We start from the raw sequence: 19,777 nt of genomic DNA, 5'->3' as shown, positions 1-19,777 counted from the left end.
CAAGTTTATCCCGTACAATAATAAAATCCACAGGGCAAGTTTAAAGACTCAAAAGGGGAAGGGAAAAAACAGGCAGGCAACGGAGCTCCCATCTTTCAAAGAAATTGAAGACTACAATCTTTTCTCTATAGTGATACGAAGTTTCCTAATATCTCTTGATTATATTATTCATCGTTGATAGGAATATCTTGAGATATACAAGTTAGTCTAGGTCTGGGACAGAGCTAGCCTTACGGTTACGGGTTCGAGTAAACCCAATAACTTTGATACAAATCATGTATTTGTCATAATATATGCACTACATATATACAAATTACTAGTATAAAAAATAACAACTTTAAAAAGACCTATAAGCTTCAAATCCTGGCTCCTCACGTCGCAACCACCATTATATATTTATGTGTTCCTAGCCAGGGTTGGATCGGTATCGGCTTGCAACTCATAACAGTGCATTACAATTCATGACTGACTTAAGTTCAATTGAATCTTTCCACTCGAATAACTAATATCCAACCTCTTTGCTATTGATGCTACTTATACCTCACCTCATCATCTAGATATAATGGCAAACGCGACCCTTACTCAATAGGGCAATATATATTTTTTTAAGTGTCGAATATTGATTCGAGTTTAAGCACATTAAAAATGGATCGAGATATTCGATACCGTTCAGTCAATATCATTGGCGTCATTGACATAGCAAATGTCATTTATTGTGCATCTTCTTCTGCTATATCGTTATATATGAAAATTTCAAATTAATTATATAATAATACAAAAATTCCAATATAAAAGATAAGCACAGTGTAAATGATTTATTGATCTCCTACAATGAGATGTGAAAATACGTGAAGATAATTAATTTAATTCGCCTTGTGGTGGATAATCACATTCTCTGCAACATCCTCGTAAATTTTATTTTTCCGAAGATTCACGAATTAACAGTTGCATACGCAGATCAGCGCATAGGTCTTCATATATGAGCAGACCACTTGAAAATCATGAATATGCATTTAATCTAACTGATTTCTCACCAAAGATTTGATATGTGCAGACCAATATAGCGAAAATGTCGTACGATAAGCACTTAATCACTGCGATCTGAACAAAATAAAGAATTTGCATACTGCACCTTTTATCACTCATAAGCTATCTTAGAATTACATAAATATTTAAGCTTTTCTGTTTTTATTAACACATTACAACAAAGTCCGCTTCATTTGCATTTAAAAATGCTTTTACTGGCCACAGGGTTCTTTTTGATATTTGCATCTGATATAAGCTTTAATTCTTTTAACCTGAATGTTCAATGAGATTCTGCAACTTCCAACTAAGAGAAATGTAAACTCACATTATCAGTGAAAGGGATACATAAAAACTCTTTAACTGATATAAATTAAGTGCGAACATCAACAGAAGCCTTGCCTATAGCTGAACGACAAAAATCACTAGAGTAGACAGAGTCACAGCCCTAAAAATATCAGCGAGCTTGCTTAACTGAGAATTGCACTACTAAGGCTACAGAAGCCCGGCGAACGCAGGTATACTTCAGCATTAGAGCAGCATGCAACTGGAGCACCAGTTTAAGCAAACCAATACAGACTACTTTCTCCAACTCCAAAGGAACTTAGGCTAGCTAAATCATGAATATCATTATAATCCATAACTAGCATCTCAACAGAATCCACGGTTTTGCAAGGAATCAAGTCACAATGCAAACATTCAACAATTTACAAAAACGTCAGTTAACAAGTTCCACAACAAGACGATCATCCCAATTCTTAACCACCATAACCCGACAACACAAATGAAATGAAGTGTGCATTACTAACAAGAACGAATGCTCTAGCCACAAAAGTTTCCTAAGACAGATTGGTGCAGCGAATGGTGCTGACGAATATTTAACAACAAAAGTGGATAGAGCAAAGCTAAATAATAATAATCCCAAAATATTTAAGAAAAAAACTTTACTTCATCAGCACATTTCTTCCCTTTCAAAACACAAGGCAGCAATTCAAACATGCATCTGAATCCTAATCCATGAATTGAAACCCCTAAGGGCCTCATTTTTTTTTTTTAAAAGGAGGACCATAAGGGCTTGCCTATATGTTTTCGGCCTATGCATCCCTTGTGCACATTCAGCAGGGCAACAATTAAATGGATTTCAATGAAGGTCCAAATTCTAGTAAATTTCACTGCATATTTCTGAGCCTTTTTTGAAAAGATTTCAGTTTCTTAGCCTATTTTAGATGGTTCCCCATGAGGCATCATAGATTAATTATTCTCCTCATTTAAACCACCATCTGATCTTGACATCTCTCACCAGGGAACTGTCCATCTCCGTCAGCAAACTAGTTCAGATCATCATTGGCAAAATTAACATTTCCTATGCTCCCCTCCCCTCCCCCCCCCCCCAAACACCCCCAACCCCTGTACTAGAGTCTAGTCTTCCAAATCACTTTCTTTCGTTATCCACACCAGTAATGGATGATGTCACCACCTATTATACCAAATTACCAATAAAAGTGATTTGTAATGTCAACTATCACACATTTTTAAGTTTGAAAATTAATATATTAGGACTGCTATATTAAATCCACATTGGTTGAGTCCAAAGAAATGGAACTTACGGATTAAAATCTGAATTTAATGGACACTACATCCACAGGTTTCAATGGATTCTAAATTTATTTTTAAAATGACACAAGAATGTTGAAGAACAGCAAATACACATGAAAGGAATGCTAGCAGTTTGAGAAACCAAAGATTCCGTGTAGGTCAATTAAGACAGAGAAACAGGTAAGTGAATGGTTCGTCAAAGATATATAATTAGAGAAGCAACCCACAAACAATGGGGGTCATTCAAACCAAGGAGGTGTCAAAGCGAGTCATTTAAAGTGACTCCTAATGGCATCTAAAGTAAGCTCAAAAAAGTTGGCCAAAATCAAGTCAAGTTATGCATTAGAGTTAATGGTCCACCTAAACGGGGCACAAATTTCTTTTAAATCCAAAATGTCAAAACATATGTTATAACTTCGACAAAAATAGCTACATTACCACAATATCCTCACTTTTATGTTTTATGGATGCTACCTCAAACCTACAGGCAAGCTTCTTGTGTTTTCGGAATGATAACGGACAAAAAGGATGTGGGGTTTTACGGTGGAGTACACCCTAGATACCAAACGCCAACACAATAATCAGCATACTAGTAATTTCCCAGCTTAATTTGCTTAACGTGTATAAAGCAAACACTAGGAGTGACGAGACTTTACTCTTGTCTGGAGTGAAAGGGTGTAAAATCAAAGTGGAAGGATTTTTTTTCTTCCACTTAGAGAGGACAATGTACACCTTCACAACCACATCAATCTTTCGGTTCCTCAAATAAGTGAAGCCAGCGCACGTAAATCTCTTTTATTTTACCTTCAATACAACAACTAAGCAATGTAGACCAATTAGTGGCATCCAACCAATGCAATGTCACTCGTTTTTCCTTTTTCATTCAAGGGTGATTGACACGATTAACAATGCGCACTCATATCCAATGAAAATTGATATTTAACTAAGCTTTAAAATAGTTCCATTATTTAGGAAGGGAGGTGAATGAGCACATGCAAGAGCAACTTATCTTTGAATGCTCACTTGAGGCATACTTAACCCTAAATCTAGTTGAAACCTAAGTTGAGCACTTCACTTTTAGGCAGCACTCCAATGTAAGCACCAAAGTGCTAAGGCATATGACTGATCGTTCATGGGCTCTCTTTGGGGCATCATGACAACAAATTTAGTTTCTAAAATGATCTTATTATTCTTAAAAGACATTACGAATAAGCTTTTTACTGATTAGGAATAAGAAATAGAAATTTAATAAAACAAAATTAGCCATTTAAAACTTAAAATTACATATGCACATCTAAATGAACCTGAACAGTTTTTGAACTCAATTGACATTTTAATTTCAAGGGGAGGTTCCATGGTACATTGTTGTTTGCAAATGACATAGTACCTATTGACGAGACGCGAAACAGAGTAAACGCTAGGGCTAGGCTGGAGGTTTGGAAGCAAACTCTAAAGTCTAAAGGCTTCAGCTTGAGTAGGACTAAAATAGATTATTTGGAGTGCAAGTTCAGTGACGTGATTCAGAAGGTTGGCATGGAAGTGAGGTTGGATTCACAAATCATCCCCAAGAGAGGAAATTTCAAAATGCGTTGGGTCAATAATACAAGGCTAACACGGAGATCGAGAAGGATGTAACGCATCCTATTGGTGCGGGTGGATAAAATGAAGGTTAGCATCTGGTGTCTTGTGTGATAAGAACGTTCCACCGAAACTTAAAGGTAACTTCTACAGAGTGGTGATTAGACCGACTATATTATACGGGGCGAAATGTTGGTCTGTCAAGAACTCGCATGTCCCGAAGATGAAAGTGGCAAAGACGACAATGCTAGTTGTGTGGGCATACTAGAAGGGATATGGTTAGAAATGAAGTTACTCGGGGCAAGATAGGTGTCGCCTCCGTGGTGGACAAGAAGCAAGAAGTCAGGTTGAGATAGTTCGGACATGTGAAGAGGAGATGTATGAATGCCCTAGTGAGGAGATGTGAGATTGACTATAATGGGCATGAGAAGAGGTAAAGGTAGGCCGAAGAAGTACTTAGAGAGATGATTAGGCAAGACATGACGCATCTTCAACTTACCGAGGACATGACCCTTTATAGGAGAGTGTGGAGATCGAGAATCAAGGTAGAAAGACAATAAGGAGTCGAGCGTCTTTCCTTCCACCCAAGTAGTGGTAGTGTTATTCTCGTATTTACAAATTGTTATATTTCCATTACTATCTGACGATGTTGAGTTTCGATTTAACTATTATAATGTCGTTATTGCGTCTTTGACTTTTTCACTATTGCATATCTTTTCTTTATACTATTGTGATTATGCATGCTTGCTTTGAGCCGAACGTCTACTGGAAACAGACTCTACCTGCACAAGGTAGGGGTAAGGTTGCGTACTCTCTACCCTCCCCAGACTCCACTTGTAGGATTACACTGGGTATGTTGTTTTAATTTATTTTTTTTGCCATTACATTTTTATTTAAAGTTTCTACATTAGTGCCTTTCGTTGATCATGAAATCTAGGTGTTAGAAAGCTCATTAAATTTTTTCGTTGAACAATCCACAACTCATACTTCGAGTAGGAAAGCAGAGCATTCTCTTAAAACTCAAATTGGGAGTTGATCAAGAATCATTGGATCAAAAGTCAGATCAAGTACAATTGACTCGTCATTGAAAAGGTAACATCATAGGTATGCCCTAAAATATTGAATTGCATCATTTTTGTAAAAGAAAATTTGCACATTAAACCCAAAATCTTAAACCTACGGGTGGAGTGGCCAGAACATTATAAACACCGTTTGGAAACCCTTACACAACCAATAAGGGAAGCGTATCCTTCAACACCCGGGGTTTAGCGTTTACACGTGGATTTCTAAAGATCTCTTTTTTCTTTCTTTTTCTGTTTGCACCCTTTTTTTTAAGACTGGAAAATGTACCTAAGAAGAAGAAACAACAGACTAAATAACGGGCCTGAAGTTGGGGGGAAATAGTATGCTCAACGAAATAAGCCTAGAACAAAGATAGTGGGGCTCAATCGGCTAGATTGAGAAAGAAGCCCAAAACTAACGGATAGTAGAAAATTGTGGTTGTAAAACCAGACTTACCAAAGTATGGTTCTAATAACGTGTAAAGAAAATGTGTCTTAGACCTAACTCAACCTAAAAAGATAGCGCCTACAGTGGGATACTTAACAAACCCTCCTCTTCATACGCTCGATACTATACACTTGGGATGCAGACAACATAATATAGGGCCCCAACATTGAGTAAACAAAGAATTAAGATGGGTTGTAGCAAAGCTAATGGCTCAATGAGGTAAACTAAAAGAGAAGCCAAAAGCGAATGAATACTATAAAATTGCACTTGTGACAACGCACTTACAAAAGTTTAGTTTTCAAACCTAGTGAAAGAAAATGAGCAGCCAAACCCAAGTCCAAGGGCAAAAGGTGGAGTTACCTAAGACATTATAGACATGTTTGGTAAGACTTACACAACCAATAAGGGACAAGTGTATCCTTAAGACCCTTACATACATGTTGCCCAATTCTAAAGTTTAGACGTGGATATTTAAAGATTTTTTACTTTTTGTTTTGCTCTATATTTTTAGGAGACTATAGAATGGACATGTGGCATGCGAGAATGCACTAAAAGTTAACGAGAAAAGGTAGATCAAATAAACTCAAGAGTGAGCATGTGTTAAAGGGTGACCATGCTCAACAAACCACATTGTAATCTTGGAGCAAACTTAATGGGACAATAGGCTGAATTGAGAAAGCGAGGGAAGCCAATGGCAAACGAATAGCAAAGAAACAACATTGGGGAAACGGGTTGATACCATGTGAAAGAATCTGAATATCCAACCCAAAACCTTTGAGTAATGAGTGGATTAATGCAGGAACTCTTCTAGGAAACCTTACGGAACCACTAAGGTACGAAGCATCCAACCCAAAACTTAAGACTATGGATAGAGCGGCTAGGGCATCATAAGCTGGGATAATTATATTTGTTAACAAATGAGGTATAATTATATTTGTTAATAATTTTTTTATATTCAGATTAATTTGAAAGACAAACCTTATATTTTAGTCTTAACCCAATTAAACAATTTAATGTCTCTCGTCCCGCGCAAATACTCCATCACCGCACTAGATCTAACGATAAACATAAGACATCTGCTAAAAAATAAATAAAAGAATTTGTAATTACGAGAAACCCAAGTTGCTCGGACACGGGTACAGATCAAAAGGTCTGACTCTTCGAGATGTAAATTTTAAGATTCGGGGATAAGGATCCTAGTACGGTTACGGGGATCTGACTACAAATAATTCAAAAACATAAAAATAAGAAAACATCTCTAAATTATGAGAAATTTTGTGGAGTATTTACTTATAGCTTGTAAGGTTTGGATTTCTTTTTTATTCCCAAGTTGTAGATAAGTAAAGAATTGATTTCATACATAAGTCTTCAAATTTACCCTAATTTTGGTTCTGATTTCGAGAATCAAATTGTATCTCATCTCGAATTTCTCCGTCCGTCGTGGTCAAAGTATCCAAGATTGTTTAACCAGATCCGGTACGAATCCCATATCCACACATATACTAGTGTCGTGTCGAAATGGGTGCTGCACCTAAATTGCTGTTTCGAGCAACTTAGCGAGAAACATAGGAAAACGAACAGAAAAGATTGAATGCTTCGAATTGCAAAATTTCTTTGCAATAATAAAACTACAAAAATAGAAACCCGCAACATGCAAGATTGACAAATGACGAAAGTGATTGCCAGTGACTAGCGTGACAAAGTGTATATACCATAAACCAAAAAAATGATACTGAACTTGGACGTTGAATGTGCTAGCATGAGGCACAAAAATTGCAAGTCAAATAGTAGTTGACCGCTGATAGGATAAAGACAATGCTATTGAACTTTGAATGCTAAATCTGCTAGCATGAATGACAGAGATTGTTGGTCGAATAGTAGTCAACCGTTGAGAGGCTAAGACTCTCGGCTATGCATCACATCTCCGTCCCATTCTCGAGATGGATAGATCCAGTAGAAAAAAAATTGCACGAGTTGGAGCTTGTCATGAATAACCAAGTCAAATTGTTACTAATATGGATAGAGAGAGTCGGAAAGGCTTGGCCAGGGAGCAGTACATTGGTTTGAAAGAAGATGGATAAAGAATAACATAGAAAGCTTGTCAATTGTCCCTTGAAGAAGGTGGAAAAAGAACAACATGGGAAGCTTGTCAAATGTTCCTTGACTGTGTAGATGGGAGAAAAATGCAATGGATACCGGAGAAGATTTTTAATCTTATCGAGAAATCAAACATTTCCTCATTCTTAATTGCAGTCATATCCTTATGGCCACCTAAAACACATGAGCACCAACCCTCTTCTCCTCTCCCTAGCTCGCTCGATTTTCTCCACGTGTGGGAAGACATGTTTGTCCTCGTTTAAACTTGTTTGAGGTGTCGTTACTTCCCATGGAGAAAGATAAACATAAATTGCTACAAAAATTAGTTTAACGGGACATGCAACAAAATAAACAATGATAACACTTCTCCCTACTTTTTTTATGACAGTGGTAACTGGTCCAGCTTGTGCGTAGTTCGGCTATTCCAACGGATAACTCCTACCTTCCACCAGCAAGGTCGCGGGTAACTCTGTCCACCAAGGCTTCTACAGATAGCAAAAGATCACCTAGGGCTTGTTTGGGAAGTCATCTTGTAATTAGATTTGGGTGTATAAGGTGTAATTACACATTTTGCATGTTTGTCGAACCAAGTAATTGAGAGAGCAATTACACTCTCTAATTCTCAAGGGGAGAATGGTGGTATATGATTTTTTAACTTATTATCACTTCTCTTTCAAACAAACTAAAAAGGGACAACTCTTTCTCTTCCATTTCTTTCCTCCTCACATTTATCTCAAAAAATGTGAATGTAGCTGCTAACTCTATTCCACCTTTTTTTAAAGCTTAACTTCATATAATACTTAGCCGTGTGGAATACGCCTTTACCTTTTACACTTTGGGATCATGTTTAAGTTCCAAACGTGCTTAATTATGCATTTGGTGAGATAAATTAAACTCACTTTAGGACTAGTCAAACAAGATTTTTCACTTTTGGGAGATTTATTTATTAATTATTAGTATTTATTCTTTTAATTTATTATTGATAAATATTATGTTTTATTAAAAGGTCTAAACTAAATTTTTTATATATCTTTCAATTAGACGTGTAAGATAATGTTCATATTTTATTTAATTACTAGTTTTGTTTTCTATCAATTACTATATATGTTTATTATAGAAAAATATTTTCTAAACTCGTATCTATATAGTTTTAAATTTAAAAATTGCAACAAATCATGAATTTCATTATTATATTCACATAAGCTGGTAAAATGTTTAAATTCGTTATTCAAATTTTATTAGTTCATTCAAGTTAAAGTACTACTCCCTCTGTTGCAATTTATGTGAATCTATTTCCTTTTTAGTCTGTGCCAAAAAGAATGACCCCTTTCTGTATTTGGAAACAATTTACCTTTATGCAATGATTTATAGTCACACAAAATATATGTGCTTCATTCTACACCACAAGTTCAAAAGTCTTCTTTTTTTTTTATTAAACTTCGTGCCCAGTCAAACGGGTTCACATAAATTGAAATGGAGGGAGTATTAGTTTGGAAGGTATCGATTATTATTTAAGATATAAGTTACAAATTATAATTATTTCAATATATTTTTACAAAAAAAATAATTATTTTGAATAACTAATACAGTAATAAATAATATCTAATAGTTCTTGTATACATATACTAGTCGTAATATAAAACTTATTTATGTATTCATAAGAAAAATATTTGTGTATCATTTATAATAAACTCTTATTTTGAAGTAAAAATATTTGTGTAAAATAATTCGCATAACCAAACATGACACTAAGAATTACGTTGTAAGTTACAACAATGTCAAATTCCAATGCAAGCTAGACAGATGTCTGTTTTCATAACAAAAAATCTGGCACGAACATTAAGTGTTCGGAAAAAGGACAACTGAAATTTGAGATAGATTTCATCCAAAATGGCCAATTTTATTAGCAAAGCCAGTAAAGAATTTGAATCAGAGTGCTCCATGTAGGTCATTTTCATTGATGACTAGCAAACTTTGAATGCAAAACATTGAAGAAAAAAAAGTATCAGGTTTTCAAAAGATACAAAAATATTACACCAGAGATGTAATAAAATTCAAGGATACTTACTAGAATTGCAGATGCATGAAATCACACCCTAGCAAAGACAAAAAGCCATATCAATACCACACATCTCAACGGGGTCTAGAATATATTATTCTTAATGAACAAACAGCAAGAAAATAAAATTAACAACTCACTGAAACAACTCTCACTTCAAGGCTGCATCTGATCATCTCCAGTCATACAATGCTCCAGGATGACCATACCATGAATCAGATGCAATGCAACTTCATTAGAAAGTGCTTTTGTACAAAGAAATAAGAAATAGAAGAAACAACAATGACTCCAAATAGAAGAAATACTCTTGCTCTTGATAGATTTACTATTCTAGCCTAAGGAGGCTCATTAACAAGCCCCCCTCAGGCATGCAGTTTTTCAGGAAAGACCAAATTAAAGTTCAGGAATCAGAACTTGTCAAAAGAAAATTAAAAATTAACACAAAGGAGAAACAAAAATTATAGCTGATGTTAGAGGAATCGAGAACAGGCTAACAGCCATAACATTTTAAGTGTGTCACAGTAATTCCTAACAAACGAACCAAGGTACCTTCGCCAGGGTGCCTTTTAAGCATCTAAATCACTGAATCTTGCCTCAGAGCCCTGGTAGATATCCTGAAGGAAAAAGTAAATTAGACTTTCCAGGACCCAAGGATTCTGAACAGTATGTAAAATGAAGAGACAAGATATTCAATTAAGATAAAGACCTGAAAACTATGTAAAGTTCCACAAAATAAACAATTAAATCAGATTGGAAGACAAGAGGTCAAGAAAACTAAAAGTACAGAAAGGGACAAAGACAGATCGCCATCAACAATTCAGAGTGAACAGATATTCAGAAGGTTTATTTACAGAGACATATGAATAACCATGCTTCTGTCAATATCTAATTTGGCGCAAGTTACTCTCCACTCTCAGGACCCGAGTCCAAAGTACAACTTGAGACATGATAACTTTTAAAAAATCTATGAAGATTTTTATAATGTCACCATCAAGAAATAGTACAGAAGGGAAAAACGCCTTTGGCAAGTTATCTTACGATAGAAAAGAAAACATTCCACTGAAAGAATGAACTGCCAAGATATAGATCTCCCACGGTCAACAATCTTCTCTGCAACCTCAACCATGCCAAGCTCCAATGCACTTAACTCAAGATAGTAGATAATAGATAAAAACAGATAAGGCCCAATGATTAGAGAACTGAATAAAAACTAAGATCATATGATCACAATGCACTAGTATCTTGTGCAACCGCATGTCGCTAGCAGAAAATCATCGTTTTCGTTCACTTGCCCGTGATGAATGGATGGCTCAATGCCTGGGAAACAGTTATTCTCTTGTCTGGGTCTAACACGAAGATTCTCTCCATAAGATCTTTAAAGTGAGCTAACATCTTTGGGTCTTCACCCGGAGAACCTGAAATTATTGAACTGATATCTTTTGGCTTGATGTTGACAATCAGCTTCCTTATAGCCTGTGAAGTATACAATTGCAACCAAAATTAATATACAGTAACGTTATCATTAATGACTATCAATGGTTAGTTTATCGAGGAATGACAAGACAGGCTAAAGTCTACAAGAAATAACCTTCTTTGTAACAGGATCCTCTTCGGTGGCAAGAAAATTGAGATCTTGATCAAAATGTTGATCTGTAAATGCACCCTGAAATAAATGAAGAACAAAGAGAATTAATGCTTCTACATTGACTATATCATGTCAATTACTAAGAAAAGGTGCAAAAACTATAAAAGCAGCACCTAATGCAATCACATTAGCAGAATTGTCCACAGCAACTAATTAACCAGGCTTATAACTTCAAATCATAAAAATCTCTAACTAGATTAGGATGTCTAAGACAAACCTTTCTAAGCATCTTCTTCGGAAATGGACCTTTCAATTCCATATGAAGACGAAGCATGTCATTATTAGTTGCACCAGGAAATAAGACTTTCCCAGCATAAAGCTCAAATAAACAGCATCCAACTGACCATATATCCATTGGATGATCATACGACAAGCCAAGAACTGCAACAAAACATAATACAGAACTTAATCAAACAAAACCACAGATTCACAGAACTACATAGGATCATGAGCTTTGAACAAAAAAACAAAGTGAAAGGGAAGTCCCAAAAAGAAAAAGCAAATCATGAGAATTGATGCTTACTGATCTCTGGGGCACGATAAAAACGGCTCACGAGGTATGGAGTAATTTCGTTTTTGCCAGCAAACATAGCATTACCAAAGTCACAAAGCTTCAACACTTTTTTCGATTCATTTACCTAAACAAGTAAATACAGAAAAGTCAAAATACATATACAGATAAAGGGAAGCAAGGTAAAGAAAGCTACTCTCAGCAGATGTGAAGTGGGAGAATTAGCTAGCCCGGGGAAAGATGAAGAATACTCAAACCATCCACTTACCAACATGTTGTCGGGTTTAATGTCACAGTGAAGCACGCCACAATTTTTTAAATGCTTCAAAGCAATGAAAAGTTGCTTCGAAAACGCCCTAACAGCAGTGAGATGGAGTCCAATGTTACGCCCGAACTTCTTCAGAACCTCACGGAGATTCATATGTAGAGACTCAAAAACTAAACAGAGATGATTCCGGTACTTGAAGCTAGAAATAAAACGAACACAATGGCGCTTGTCTTCAGGATCTGCACCAACTAGCTTCTTCAAAATGATCAACTCTTCCATACCAGCTTTATACCTAACAAGGACGAAAACAGCACGATTAGGCCACCAGAACAAGCAAGGATAGCACGAAATGGGGAAATAAAAAAGCTTACATCGTTTCATTATTGCGTATCATTTTTATTGCTACTTCCTCAGGGTCACCAGGTCTAGCCTTGAGATCTTTAGCCCGAACAACAGTAGAAAAGACTCCTTTACCATGAGCAGCAACAATCTCATAACGGTCATCAAGAATTTCTCCGAAACGATAACCTGCAAGCAAAACAAGAAGACATGAGACATCAACTAAGACAACAGTTTCCAGCCATCAAGAAAAATATCAAAATAAGATGTTACTAGGATCTAAGTGGATTGGGTTTCAATCACCTACTTCTCGAATATAAAAGTATAAGCTCCAAAAGATTATGTCGAAGATATTATCTGGATCAACTCAAACTCAATATTTTTATCACCTCAAACAATACTTTTAATCTATTTGCACAGAACTCTTTCATTGTCTAAATTTATCATTACTATTTTTGTGTAAAATTATTTATTTTATTATTTTAAAAATTAATTTAAAGTATAAATACTCTCATACTATCTCCACTCTATTCTTTATATTATACATTCTTTTCCCAATTATGATATTTAAATTTTTTTTTAAAATATACTCCGAGAAATTGTTGATTGAAACCCAATCCCCTTCGACCCTAATAACCATCTTATTTTGGTCAGTGTTGCACGGTTCTGAACTCCGCCGATGATGGGAGACATAATATCAACTAGAAAAATAAATCTCAACTTGGAATATAAAACAGGAGATGACATTTTTTCCGTAATCACTTTGTGTCTGTGGACCTGAATTAACAGCAGTTTTATGATTAATCAACAGAAGTAAACAGAGAATTGATCAGACATTACTCAAAATTTATCAAGCATCTTCAAATAACAATTAACATGGAGAAGGAGGCTATCATGATCATATATCAAGGAATATGGTGGCACGTATCAATGTAGTAGCGCCAGCATGCTCTAAAGTAAAAGCTAAAATATCAAGGATCCAGGTAACAAGTGAGATGAGATACTTACTATAATACCCTTCTGGATCATCCCAGTTATCATGAAGGCCACTGCGCTGAACTGCCACGCCATCTCCTTTGCCCTGAAAGACAACAGATAAAACCAGAGAAGCATGAAATCCATGTACTTATTACAAAGACAAGGAAAGGGCTTTACGTAAGCACAGTAGACAAGTTTCCCACAGTTTTAGTACAAGTATGAGTACAAAGAAAGAAAAATGTCCTCTTTTCCACTCTCTTGTTGTCCGCGGTTTTGTAATTGTTTGGGCAGCATGGAGCAAGGAAGTAGAGAGACTTATAGAATCCAGAGTTCAAACAATAGACTATTCCTAGACATCACACTTTAAACTGAATGGTATATTCAAGGGGAGGTGACATGGTGTATGTCATTCGCTGATGATATAGTTCTGATTGATGAGACGCGAAGCAGTGTTAACAAGAGGTTGGAGGTTTGGCGACGGACCCTTGAGTCTAAAGGTTTCAAGTTGAGAAGGACTAAGACAGAATACGTGGAGTGCAAGTTCTGCGACGGGTCGGGAGAAGCGGGCATGGACGTGAGGCTTGCCTCTCAAGTCATCCCCAAGAAAGGGAGCTTCAAGTACCTGGGGTTGGTTATCCAAGGGGTGGGGAGATTGACGAAGATGTCACGCATCGTATTGGGTGGGGTGGATGAAATGGAGACAAGCGTCTAGCGTCTTGTGTGACAGGAAGGTGCCCCGGATCTTGAAGGCAAGTTCTATAGAGCGGTGGTTAGACCGGCCATGTTGTATGGTGCTGAGTGTTGGCCAGTCAAGAATTCTCATATCCAGAAGATGAAAGTTGCATAAATGAGGATGTTGAGATGGATGTGCGGGCACACTAAGCTGGATAAGATTAAGAATGAAGATATTCGGGTGAAGGTGGGCGTGGCTCCCATGGAAGACAAGATGCGAGAAGCTAGGCTTAGATGGTTCGGGCACGTGCGGAGGAGAAGCCTGGATGCCCCGGTAAGGAGGTGTGAACGACTGGCCTTGACGGGTATGACAAAAGGTAGAGGGAGGCCTAAGAAATATTGGGAAGAGGTGATCAGACAGGACATGGGGCAGCTGCAGATTTCCGAGGACATGGCCCTTGATAGGAAGTTGTGGAGGTCGAGCATTAGGGTTATAGGTTAGGAGATAGGAGGCTAATCTGATAGTGTTTTGTACTACGCTGCTAGTGGCTCTAGTTGTGTCCTTAGTACTACATTAGGGTTGTAGGTTAGGTTGTAGGAAGCTAGTCTGGTAGTGATTTGTCTTAGGATGTTAGTGGCTCTTGTTGTGTCCATATTACTCCATTGCGTCCGTAGTAATGTGCCATTATTACTGCTTAGTGTTATTGCTTTCCTCTCTATTTCCCGGTTATTGTGTTGCTGGTGTTATCTTTTTGATTTCTTTTGTTGTTACTGTTGCATAGTCTCGTTCCATCTTCTTGTGCCGAGGGTCTATCGGAAACAGCCTCTCTATTCCTCCGGAGTAGGGGTAAGGTCCGCGTACACACTACCATCCCCAAACCTCACTTGTGGGATTTCACTGTGTTGTTGTTGTTGTTGTGTATTACAAAGTCTACCACAACTAAAATAAACAGACACACTCCCCCACAGTATCGACAGAGGGAGCAACTCTCAAGTCTCAGCTAGAAACATAATAAAGTGAAAGCTATTTCGTAGCCATCATTTCCAAAATGGTTCCCCATTTTGACACTTTGGGGTCAGCAGGAAAGAAAGGGATGCTCACACCTCACTTTCGAAAGTATAAAAACGATTCCTCTAATAGAGAACTCCAACAATATATCCTAACAGACAAAGAGAGAACAATACCAGCACATAATCCCATGAATATAATCAAGAGGCACAAGAAAGCAGTGAGATGGCCAAGATAACAAGTGCTACATTGGATTTCACAACAGTATGCATACTTCTAGTGTCTAGAATCTCTAGACATTAAAAATCAACACAAGCTAAAGATCCAAGAATGAGCAACCCAAAATCACAGACGATGTTTCTAAAACAAAATGTTTCAAAGACAGAGACTGACCAATTTCCTGATGCCAGCAGGTGATTCTCCAAATATATCGTCACAAAACATGTCAGCTGACCTCTCACTCTGCAAAGTGTAGTAAGCGAAAGTCAATTATCAGATAAAGCCAGCATTTAGGAAATGGACTAAAGGAGCAAAAAGCAAAACCAGAAGGCAAAATACTTCATCGACAAATTCTAAGGCAAAACCCTAACACAAAAGCAACATGAATTAAGAGCTCCGACAAAATAATGTTGAAAGATAAATAAGGAGAATGAGTACCACAAAAAAAGGAAAACCCCATTTAAATCTCAATTTCATGTGAACACACCTTTGGTGTACCCTGTCCCAATCCACCAGCTCCAGAAGCCTGCTCGTCAGCAATATGACCAACTTGCAGAGGTGATTTCCCAACAGAAAACGTTGGCTCATCAACATGGACATCTATACCATTGGTTTGACCATCAAATGACACTGTCACAGCATTATCTCCGGCTGCAGGCTTCTGAGTAGACTGATCCATAAGAAGCTCAGCTAATGTCAACAAATAAAAAAACATAGTTAAGACCAGAAATTCAATCCAGAAAAGAGAAACTTGCAGAGAGTCAGCAGATAAAATCTCAGCACATAGATCAGGATGGTCTGGGGTGCAATGCGAAACTTCATAAAACCTGAGTTGCGACAAAATCCAACAAAACATCCTAATTTCCATAACATGCATATTAAGAGTTCAAATCCAAAATTAAACTCATTAAAGAAGCAGTAATTTGGCACTTAAACTCAGCAAGAAGGGCAATTCATTAGCAAAATTACACATTCAAAGCTCATATGCATGCATAACAGACAGTAAACCTGAAGGTAAAAAACAAAGTAAAAAAAGGGACTAACCAAAGACCTTAGTTGTTCACGTAGAGCTCTAGATCAGGCCAAGGTTGAAACATGAAATACAGTAAAACATACTAGAATATTATATCAGGAGATCCTTTTTTTTTTTTGACAATGGTCACAAATATATGAGGATTCTTAACTCGAAGAAGTTATACCTACGTCCCCGGATTGAGTAATTGGCTCCTTCTGGGACTGCTGATTCTTATATTTTTCAAGAATAGCTTGCCTGCGCCTTCTGCTCTCCTCCTTAATTCTTTCAAGTTCTTCTTCGTCTTCCTGTTCAGCAAGCTGGAAAGCAATTTTTTCCTGATAGTCCTCTTGTTCAACTTCATCTCTGCAATACATCAACAAAGAGAAAAATAAAAACCACGCTTTAAGGAAATCAACTCCGCTAAAGAGTTTCCGAATATCAAAAGTACCTAATTAAGAATTAACAATACCTTTTTGATTTCTCACTGTCTGCCTCTACAGCTTTTTGCTTTGCGTTTTCATTTTTTGCGTGATCACTCGTCCTTTCTCTCTGAATGTCAGTCTCATTATGTCTATTACGTCTATTATAAGCAAAACCATCATCAAGGGCATCATATCTCTGGTGCCTGCTAGACTTATCACTATATTTATCTCTATCTGCCTCCCTACTTCGTCCTCTGCTTTCCCTATCCCTATTCCTCCTTTCTCTCTCCTCCCTCTCTCTGAAATTATCTCTATCTCTATCTCTCTCCCTCCCCCTCTCCCTTCCCCTCTCATATTCCCGTTCTCTATCCCTCTCCCTTTCCCTATCTCGAGCTTTCTCTCTTTCCCTCTCTCTGTCTCTCTCCCTCTCCCTTTCCCTCTCCTTATCCTTATCTCTTTCCCTTCCCCTTTCTCTGTCCCTTTCTCTAGCCAACTCACGCTCCCTGTCTTTCTCTCTCACTCTATCCCTTTCATTCTCGATGCTACTCTCCCGATACCTGTCTACACTCTCCGTTCTATAATACCTGTCCCTAGAGTGTCTGCTGTAACTAGAATTATGCTCCTTTTCAATATCCCTTGAAGACTCTCGGCTCCCATGTCGATAGTCCTTGTTGTGTCCAATTTTTTCATCATCCAAGTTACTTCTATATCTGCTTTCCTTCTCATATGCATCATCTTTCTCACGGGACTTTGGTACAAGGAAAGACTCCTCCAATACGCTTTTGGATCGTGATCTTCCTCTAAACCTGTCAGGTGACTTGGATAACTTCGTAACATGTCTTTCTTCAAGGTGCTCATCGTGAGAAGATGATACCCCAACAGATCTATGCCTCTTTCCAGAACTTTCAGGAGTCAAAGATTTTCTTTGATCCTGTAAATGGCTCTCATCGTCATCGTAGCTCTTTTGTTTTCTAACTTCTTCACCAGCATAACTATCTTTCTTCTGTGGTTTAGAGTCCAATTTATGAAATTCATCTATGCAACTACCATTCGCAAAATGCTTGTCACTAGACTTTCTTTCTCTAGAATTATCAGCCTTCCTACTTTTCCTTTGCTCATCGTGCCGTCCTGAAGCAGTGGAATTCTGGTCAATTTTTTCCACTGCAGGCCCCTGTTGTTGAGCTTCATGCAATTCCTAAACAAGAAATGTGGGCAGAATTAAATGATAAAGTATGATTTTACAGCATTTTACCATTTTTAAAAAAAAGAATAAACTTTTAACAATAATAAGAAAGTTTCTTACTAATAAAAAGAAAGCCCTCAGTCATCAGGAAACGCCTAGAGTAACTTTGCCCCCAACAATGTAATAATGAAGTTCAAAGCTCTGTATGGAATACATAATTCTCATGTCTATTTTGTGCAACATACTTATTAATCAAACAGTTGAAACAAATATTAAATTTAGCACATCTTTGACACTGAAAATCATAAAAATCCAAGCATGGGACCTCTTTCTTTTTGGTTACGTAAAGTTCAAATATTGCATTTAAAAACATTAGTTCTTCCCTACTTATAAGAAAGAGAATGTAAGTTATATACACCACAGTATGATGATTTCTTAACACCATCAGTGTAACCTGTTACAGCAGGTTACTTACCATTTATTATAGGTTACAAATCAATGCTAGTATTAAAGAGAGTTACCTGCAGCTACCTTTTAAGCGAGTGATTGTGACAGCTTAGAAAAATATTAAGCAATCAAATAACTTAAAAACTTAAAATAATTGCAGGTAACTCTATTTAATGCAGCAATTGGTAACGTACAATAATTGATAAGTAACCTGTTATAACATGTTAATGTTAAATTACATTGATGCTGTAAAAATTAAGTGTGTTGTCAGTGTATATAACTTAAATCTAACAGAAAATAACTTTAGTAATTTTTTTGAAACTAAAACAAATTGCATTGTCAATCATAACAGCAATCAAACAGGCCCTGGAAAAACAAAAGTAAGCACGAAATATATAAGAGAAATAAGAGCTGAAAGAAATCTGAACAGACCATGTCCAATTCATGACCATCACCAACTGTAGCAGTAGCCGCCACATCATCCTCAATAATTTCACCTTCCTCCATATCATAATCGAGCCCTAAAGTAGAAACGCCAATAACAATACCAACTTGTTGAGGTACATCCTCTATTTCATCATTCGGATTACCCGTGTCCTTATCGGGTTTCGAATCGGATTTCTCTTCGTGTTTTTTGCTGTGGTGGCGGTGGTGGCGATGGTGACGGTGATGGTGGCGGTGCTTACGGCGTTTTATTGGTTCTTCGGTGTCGTCTTCATCGGAGGGAGAAGATCGACGGTGCTTGCGACGTGACGGTTCATTGGAATCGCTGGCCATGGCTGAGGGTGAACGGAATGAGTTTTTGAATTGGAAATTAATGAATTAGGGTTAGGTTTTTGTTCAAACGAGAGTTGAAATTATTCGGGTCGTGAAAGATCCGATTGAGAATTGATGATTGATGATGTTGATGGAGATTGGAGAGTTATAGAGAGAGGGAAGCCAAGGGTGTAATTTTGGAAATAAGGGAAAGAATACTAAATGGGTACTGAAGTTTAGTAAATTATACATAGACCCCAAAGGTTTGTTTTTCTGAATCTGTTTGAATTTTGAAATGTGAAGTAGACTTTTTTTTGTGCCATAGCGAACCCACGTTAAGAGGAGCGGACTTAAGTGGCGTTTGGACATGCATTCCAAAAAAAAAAATGAAATTTGGAATTTCACTAAAATTTCAATTGAAGATGAAGTTGTGTTTGGCTATAATTTTTGT

At 37.1% G+C, this 19,777-nt stretch overlaps 1 protein-coding gene across 3 annotated transcripts; it reads right to left on the bottom strand.

The window, feature by feature from the left end:
* Positions 1 to 9,741: 9,741 nt before the first annotated feature.
* LOC107809314 (uncharacterized) lies at positions 9,742 to 19,511 on the bottom strand. 3 transcript variants are annotated; one of them, XR_001653377.2, is made up of 15 exons: positions 19,003 to 19,511; positions 16,988 to 18,135; positions 16,703 to 16,881; positions 15,991 to 16,193; positions 15,678 to 15,746; positions 13,634 to 13,706; positions 12,658 to 12,814; positions 12,287 to 12,578; positions 12,031 to 12,145; positions 11,725 to 11,888; positions 11,451 to 11,525; positions 10,901 to 11,335; positions 10,003 to 10,476; positions 9,872 to 9,899; positions 9,742 to 9,775 (listed from the first exon to the last, which is right to left on the bottom strand). XR_001653377.2 is itself a non-coding variant. In XM_016633918.2 (12 exons), the coding sequence occupies exons 1-12, from the start codon at positions 19,345 to 19,347 to the stop codon at positions 11,147 to 11,149; spliced, it is 3,009 nt and encodes a 1,002-aa protein (XP_016489404.1). In that variant the 5' UTR covers positions 19,348 to 19,511; the 3' UTR covers positions 10,666 to 11,146. The 3 variants fall into 3 exon arrangements, 1 of the variants encoding a protein (XP_016489404.1); XR_001653376.2 differs by having other exon boundaries at positions 9,742 to 9,899; XM_016633918.2 differs by lacking the exons at positions 9,742 to 9,775; positions 9,872 to 9,899; positions 10,003 to 10,476 and having other exon boundaries at positions 10,666 to 11,335.
* Between the last annotated feature and the right edge of the window lie 266 nt (positions 19,512 to 19,777).

Source organism: Nicotiana tabacum, chromosome 24 (assembly GCF_000715075.1).
Source record: "Nicotiana tabacum cultivar K326 chromosome 24, ASM71507v2, whole genome shotgun sequence".
In the NCBI taxonomy this organism is placed as follows: domain Eukaryota; kingdom Viridiplantae; phylum Streptophyta; class Magnoliopsida; order Solanales; family Solanaceae; genus Nicotiana; species Nicotiana tabacum.
Note: the sequence above shows the minus strand (reverse complement) of the source record. Positions and strands in the feature narration are given on the sequence as shown.